This window comes from Elephantulus edwardii, unplaced genomic scaffold (genome assembly GCF_000299155.1).
Source record: "Elephantulus edwardii isolate Elephantulus edwardi_28Jun2011 unplaced genomic scaffold, EleEdw1.0 scaffold00025, whole genome shotgun sequence".
NCBI classification, from domain to species: Eukaryota; Metazoa; Chordata; class Mammalia; order Macroscelidea; family Macroscelididae; genus Elephantulus; species Elephantulus edwardii.
The window spans coordinates 5,193,540-5,201,741 of record NW_006399775.1 but is presented as its reverse complement, the minus strand read 5'-3'; the positions used below and the strand labels follow the sequence as shown (position 1 = coordinate 5,201,741).

Below are 8,202 nucleotides of genomic sequence, written 5' to 3'. Positions count from 1 at the left end.
GGACAGCGCAGGAGGGGAAGACCCTCTATGAGGTGGATTGATTCAGTGACTGGGGTAATCGGGATGGGCGTGTCAGAGGCAATGAGATTGGCAAAAATAGAGCACGGTTTAGGGCTGTTGTACATAGGGCCGCTATGAGTTGCAAACGACTCGACAGCACATAACAACAATAACAACAGCCTGTAAAATGGAGGCTATGGCACTAGGATTAGAAGAAGACTAATTGACAACCTGTGACAAGCAGCTAACACAATCAGGCTTGATGAAAACAAAGAGGATTTGAAGCACATGTAACGTGCCCTAGAGTTGCTTGCAACTTGTAGCAACCCTATGTACAACAGCTCTGAACCCTGTTTACTGAAGATGAAATCTAGCTTTCAGTATGGATTACACTTCAATATAAAAAAAAACTCTTCACATGGGGCCAGTAAGTAACATCATGGTAAATGGAGAAAGCGCTGATATTGTCAAGGATTTAATTTTATTAGTATTTCCAGTCAAATCAGGATGAAGGGAAGCAGTCATCAAGAAATCAAAAGACACATTTTACTGAGTTAATCTGTTGCCAAGGACCCTTTTAAAGTACCCAAAACTGGAATCATTAATTTGAAGATTTAGGTGTGTATGACTCAAACTATGGGATTTTCAATTGCTTCATACGCATGTTGGACACTGAGTAAGAAAGATGGAAGAAAAATGAATGTCTTTGAATTTTAGTGTTGGTGAAGAATACTAAATACCCTATGGACTGCCAAACGAACAAACAAATCAGCTTTGGTAGAAAAGCAGCAGAAGTGCTCCCTAGAAGTGAGGATGGTGCTACTTTCTCTTCCACACTCTGGGCATGTTATTAAGAAGGGTCATTCCCTGGTAAAGGACACCATGTTAGAAATGTGGAGATCAGCAAAACAGAGAAAGAGCCTCAACAAGATGTGCTGGTGCAAGAATGGCATAAGTGTAGCAAAGACTATGGATGTGACAGAATTGGGCATGGGATTGTTCCATTGCAGGGTCACAATACATTAGAGCTGATGTGAATGAAACAACACTTAGTTTAAGGGAGCACCAAAATGCTACGTGTGGGAAGAAACTGAAGAGTTTGGAAAGAAGTTAAATTTATTCTCTCTAGAAACATAAAGCTATTACTTGACTCATTAAGGAGCTCTGCTGGCCTGTTGTTGTTGTTATGTGCCGTCAAGGTGCTTGCGACTCATAGTGACCCTAAGTACAACAGCCCTAAACTCTGCTCTGTCCTGTGCCAATTGCAGTCTCTTATAATCTCATGCCAACTACCCCAGTCACTGAATCCATCCACCTCACAGAGGGCCTTCCCCTCCTGCGCTGTCCCTCCACCCTCCCAAGCATGATGTCCCTCTCCAAGGACCAGTCCCTCCTTACAACACATCCAAAGTATGTTAGATGAAGCCTCAGAATCCTTGCCTCCAAGTAGCCGCCTGGTTTAACCCTTTCCAGGATGAATCGGTTTGTTTTCCTAGCAGTCAATACTCTTCTCCAGCACCACAACGCAAAGGCATCAATTCTCCTTCTATCCTCCTTAGTCATTGTCCAACTCTCTGATGCATAACAAGTGATTGCAAAGACCATGGCCTGTATCAGACACACCTTAGTCTCCAGAAAGACACCACTGCTCTCCAGTACTTTGGATAGGTCCCTAACAGCAGACTTTCCCATGGCAATATAGCCAAGCTGACTAAAGTTGTGAACAATCTCAATCTCATCACCATCCATCCAGATGCTGCCAACTGGTCCAGTGGTGAAAATCTTTGTGTTCTTGACATTGAGCCCCAATCCATATTGGAGGCTGCAGTCCTTGACCTAGTGGGTAAGAAATTGTGCTGCCTAACCAAAGGCACATGATGTCAATTCAACAGCTGCTCTGCATTGCGAAGGATACAATCTCCTCTTATGAGACGCACAGCCTCTGAAAACACACTGGAGGATTAGCTATGAGTTCTGACTTGACTACACACAACAACATTCTCTGAACAAAGCAGCATCTGAAGATACAAAGTTGTTTAAGACATAGACTCTTACCACAGTTTTGAAAAGCAACTTACAAGTTCAAGGAAACCAGGCTTGTGCTAAAGATACCTCATTGCTGTCAAGTCAGAACTGACTCATAGCTGACCTTTCTTTGGGTTTCCAAGCCTGTACATCTCATGAGAGATGACTGCCTATTTTTCTACTAAGGAGGGGCTGGTGGATTAGAACTGGCTGAGTCTTGGCCTTAAAGATGATATGAGAGAAGAGAATGCTAAATAACAGATTTTATCTTTATTTTCTATTAATTTATGACAAACTTGTTAAATTAAAATTTTAGAAAACATTATGAGCAAGGAAACATTCCATGGTTCAAAATCAGGAAAGGACTGTGTCAGGGATGCCTCTTGCCTCTATATCTTCTCAATCTGTATGCAGAACAGTTCATTCAGGAGGATTGACTTTATGAGGAAAGTGGCATCAGGAAAGGAGGAAGACTCATCAACAACCTGTGTTATATAGATACAACCTTACCTGCTGAAACTGAGGAGGACCCGAGGGATTTGTCATAGAAGGTGAAGGACCGTAGACTTCAATACGGTCTGAATTTCAACATAAAGAAGAAAACATTTTCACCAATGGGCCAACTGACAGCCCCAAGGTAGATGGAGAAGAGACTGAGGTTGTTAACAACTTCAGCTTGCTTGGCTCCACAAACAACACTCTTGGCACCAGAAGTGAGGAAATCAAGAAAAATTCCACTAGGAAAGTCTGCTGTCAGGGACCTCTCCAAAGTGCTGAAGAGTAATGTTAGACTAGGGACTAAGGTGTGCCTGATCCAGGTCAAGTAATTGCAATTACTTGCCTATGCATCAGAGAGCTAGACAATGACTAAGGATGATAGAAGAATTGATGCCTTTGAGTTGTGGTGCTGAAGAGTACTGAACATATGACTGCTAAGTAAACAAATAGGTCGATCTGTCTTGGAGAGAGAGAAACCAATTTTGAAGTTCCGTCTCACATATTTTGGGCATGTGGCCAGGAGGAACCTGTCCTTGGAGAAGGACATCATGTTTGAAAGGGTGAAGGAACAGCACAAGAGATAAGACCCTGGATGAAATGGATTGACTTAGTGACTAGAGAAATGGGATTAGGTTTGTCAGAGTCAGTGAGACAGGCTCAAAATAGGGCAGGGTTCAGAACTATTGTACATAGGGTCACTATGATTCACAGGTGACTTGATGGTTTATAACAACAAAAACAAAGCACTGTGATACAAAACTGACTCCCTAATGCATAAAACAATTAACAAAAATGTACATGACACCAACCTACTGCTTTTACTATACCAGTGTTCTATTTACAAGCTAAATCTAACTGTATTCTTACTTTTCTTCCCATGTAGATTATGGTTTCCACAAAATTAAACTCTATCAACCAAATAAAAAAAACCAGAAGTTAATAGAGAATGTCATCTCTAAAGTATTCTATTCTGTGATGTTTTTTCATTCTACATTTTAAATTTGTGTTTAGTTTCTAAAGCAGGTATGAACACCACTACCCACTTCTTAATAACTGAAAGGCTTCTCACAGGTGTAGAATTATTTCATTAACACCATAAATCCCAAGAATACTTTTAGCAGCAATCACCCTACAGGAATTAAGATGACTGTTATTTTGAAATGGGAGAAATCACAACATCTGTTTAATCTCTTAATATCTAAGACAAAAGATTAGATCTACTCTTTAAAAAAATAATTATCATGAAGTATGCCAAGTTTTCTCACAGTAATATAACAATTGGAACTTTTCTGTGTTAAAGTTATAAACATTTTTAGGTCCTCCCAGATAGGCATTCTTAAGTCTGAGAGGTATGTGAATGATTGTACACTTAGAAAAACTAAAACTATTCGCTACTTCTAAAAGATTGTAAGCCATACTACATATAAGGGGCTAATAAAACTTTGCATTCACATAATTTATCCTCTTCCATAATAAATTGCCATCACTATTTGCTACATAAGATTAGAGCATAACAGCAATCAGTGAAACACAGTATTGGGTTTCACCTACAAAATAAATTATAAAAACTTAAAATGCCATCTTTAGATTTCTTTATAGAAAACTTTCATGATTTTGTCTTTTCCAAATTGTTGCTGTTAGTTTCCTTGAGCTTACTGCAGCTCAAAAGCCACCCCTCATGGTGTGTAACATAGTAAAGGTGCACAGTATTTTCAAGGCTCTCATTTCCTGGAAGCATCTTCTGTCTTTTGAGGTACCTCTGCATGAGTCTGAACTGATAAGCTTTCAACTAGTAAATTAATGGTACTTGCATCATCTAAAGACTTCTTCCTCCTTTTTTTTTTAAAAAAAAAAAAAATTAAATCAATGTTGTCGTTGTTATGTACAACCTATCTGACTCATAGCTGACCTTCTAGCAGGTTTTCAGAGGCAGTAAATCACACTGGAGAGTGTCCATTTCTGGTGGAGTAGTTGTTAAATATGAACCAGGTGCCTTTGAGTTGGCAGTGTAACTCATCATAAGCCACCAGAGCCTTTGCTTGCTGAACATCTTTATTTCAAGGATAGGAAACAGCAGAAAATGAAAACTATTTAAAAATAATAAACTCCGTAAGGTAGGGATTATTGCTCTTTCACTCACTGGAACATCCCTAACAGCTAGAACAGTGTTTGGCACATACAGAGTATTCAATGACTTTTTTAACTATAAGAAAAAAGGATTTCAGACACAACTAATAAATTATTATCTTTACCGACCAACCATGCTGACTATGCCATGATTAACAGTTTCTCAGTTCTCCACATCTTTATCTTACAACAACATAAAACACGTAATAACTTTGCCAAATTAAGGAGTTCTTTTCTACAAGTAGCCTTACCAATGACATGAAGCTCTACACTTCAGTCTCAAAGAGATCTAAATGAATAATTTGAAGAATAAACCTACACAGTTTTTAATGCCATATGTACCTCTGGTGGCCTAATGGTAAAGAGTTGTGCCGTCAATCCCAAGACATGCGGTTCAAATCCATCAGCTGTTCCATGGGAGAAAAATGGCACTCTCCTCCCACACAATTTACAGCTTCTGAAAACCTGTTGGAGGATCATTTATGAGTCAGTTCTGACTCAATGGTAGTTAACTCTTGTGTCGTGGTTCCACTCTAAAAGTTGGTTTCTCGCGTCTTAATGAGGGTCACAGAAGGAAAGTTTTGGTTTGTGTTATTGTTTTTTTCCCTCCACAAGTTAGGTGTCAGCTGGCGGGACTTTTGCCCATTTTAGCTAGCAAGGGTAGAGGGTCTACTGGGTTCCTCATACTCAAGAGCATTTGTTGGGTGTGTTAGGATGAACATTCTTTTAAATGGTATCTCACCTATTTGTCTATTTGCTGTACTGAATAACTTGGAGTTGTGATGCTAAACAATGTGCCACAGTTGTGTCAAATACCACAATTGTTGCATATCATGGATGGTGTTTAGAGGAGCTTCCAGATTGGTTCAGGTTTCGAAACAAGAGTGGCATCCACTTCCAAAACCAGATGCCTCTGGAAACTATAAACATAAAGAAATGATGTTGTATAGAACAGAGTTCAGGTCTTTCGTTCACAGGGTCGCTATGAGTTGTATTTGACTTGATGACACTTACCCACTTCTAAGTAAGACTAGTATTGCTATATTTTGGAGGAATATTCTTCTACTTTGTAAATCACTATTTGTCAAATTGCTGTAGTGAGGCAATCTGGATATTGAACCTTGTGTCATTGGGGTGTCAAATGCCATAATGGAATGGTTTTCCAATATAAAGAGTGTTTGGTGCAGCTCCCAGTTGTAAAACAGGTTTGTAAGCAGGAGTGGCATTCACTTCCTAAACCACGTGCCTACTGCAGATCCTAAGAACTTGGAGAAATGACGATAGTTATGTTAAGGCATTAGGTCTTTTGTTCATAGAGTAGATGTGAGTGGTGCTCAACACAACGGCAATCAATAACATATGTATAAATTACCATGTAAAATGGAATATACACACTCAGATAAACATAAACCCTGTAAAAACCAAGTGTGTTCAATGATGATCCAATAGTGGATTTTTGAGGATTTTTTTTTAAATTAATTTTAATGAACGTTTACAGAGACTTAGGGTTTCCATTCATTCACTATTGAAGGCTGTAAATCTTAACACAAGCCAACTGCCTCATCTTTTCCCCAGAGTGGATGGTGAGTCTGAATTGATGGCTTTTCAGTAAACACTTAATTCACTTCAGTACCAAATCTCATTATACATACATTTATAGATACATACATATATGTACATATCTCCATAATGAGGGAACTCAACTGTGTACCTCCTTTACCATATACACTTGCGCTTAAACCATAGGAACATGTCTTGCCTAGATTTCTGCAACACTGTCCTATCTGGTCTCTCTCATTCTGTCCTTGCTATAGGGCCATAGCAGAGTTGCTAGCTATGGTTCAGAGGTAAAATTATCCATCCATAAGAATAACTCAAGTTCCTACTCAATATATCTCTAGGACAATCAAATACTCTACTAGTGAAGGCTATACTGTTGCTATGATGTTGAACAAATTTCACCAACCCTTCTAGAGTTTAAAAAAAAATCTACTTCTAGATCTAAGTCAGTCAATGAAAATACTATGGGTCACAATTATCAGAATCCGTTGTGCACTGAGTCCCCATGAGTTCAGGCTGACTTGACAGTAGCTAACAACATAGGAAGCCAGCAATAGGACACAGGGTGTGTAGAATGAAGCGATACTAAATTTGTTTGGTAACAGGACATTTGAGACAAGGTTTCTCAGGCAAAACACAAAACAGTAACCCAGAGAGAAAGAGCCATATAATGTGTGATATACTGGGGAACATCGAATAATACTGGACAGGCAGTGAAATGTGAGTGTGAAAAGCTAATGGCAATAAACCGGAAACGGTTGGGTTGGACTTCTATTAGTATACTTGACCGGTACACTGAAAAAGGGGCTGAAATTGAATAAAAGTGAAGATTCATCAGAAAACTTTTAATAAACCAACTATGGATACCTAGATCCTCCTTTCTTAGGTATTAAGTATCCTTAATATGGTAAAACCACTAAGAGTTAAATATTTAGTGCTACTGAAAATAAAGAATCCTGAATATTAAAATAAATTCAACAGCTAGAATGCAGGGCACTATGCACTGAAATGATAAAAATTTTCTAAATCTTTAAGCACTTGAAAAGTTATTAATAAAAAAGATCTTAATTTTCCATAAGATGAAGCCAGTACATCGGCACATGGAATCAAGGAACAAGATTACAAAGATATCTGTATTAACATCAAAATGGTCTTTTACAATTAAAAGAACCCTTTCAACTGAATCCACTATTACTAGTTTCGTTCATTTTTAAGCATGGGCAAAGGGAAACTCACAAACAAAACTGTATTTTCAAGGAATCATGAGAGTATCTTATATATTCGAGTATTAGGCAGATAGCGCGGAAGCACCGTGAAGGCGGTAACGGGATTCTACGTACGTGCAATATAAAGAAAGCTCTAGTTTGGAGAGAAGGCTTTGCAAGTGCAAGGCAGAGAAGGTCGCCCTCATTCCCTCCTGAAGTGTCCAATCTCTCCTACACTTCTTTCTGCTCCCTTTCCCTCGTTCAACATCGCAGCTCACATGCAACCCTCCAGTGAAAGACAGCAGTGGGGCTAAATTAGTGCCGTCTTACCTAGACATACAAACAGCACGGACTTCTGAGCCTGTTCTGCCATCTTCGCACACTTACAGATTAAAAGTGATTCAGTCACCAGCCGGAACCGACTCTGCCCGTGGCGCATGCTCAATCGGCGTCCGGCTGCCGCGCGCGCCGGCGCAGTTCCGGCTCTAGCTCCGCCTGCATGCGGGCTGTTGGCGGTCACATGACTGAGGCTCTCTCCGGGGCAAAGGCGGGGTGTCCGGTGGGACTTTGCTCTGAAGGCCTTTCACCCGACTTTAAATGCCAGTGGACGGGTGTTGAGAATCAAGCGTTAAAGCTGGGATCCACTTCACACAGCTGCGTCCAAAACCTTAGTAGCGATGGACTTTGTAATGCAGTGGGTCAGAAGTTAATTCACCTGAGCGCGCGTTGGATGCAAGACTTAGGGCTGGGCGAGGTGGGAGGAAAACCCTGGTGTCCGGGACACCTG

At 40.0% G+C, this 8,202-nt stretch overlaps 1 protein-coding gene across 1 annotated transcript in view; it reads right to left on the bottom strand.

Annotated features, from left to right (window-relative positions):
• ACP1 (acid phosphatase 1, soluble) overlaps positions 1–7,854 on the bottom strand; it is a 26,179-nt gene extending 18,325 nt beyond the window's left edge. Inside the window, exon 1 of the mRNA XM_006882913.1 lies at positions 7,746–7,854. Coding sequence (XP_006882975.1) covers positions 7,746–7,854 — 109 coding nt within the window. The remainder of the gene's footprint in view (positions 1–7,745) is intronic.
• Positions 7,855–8,202: the final 348 nt, after the last annotated feature.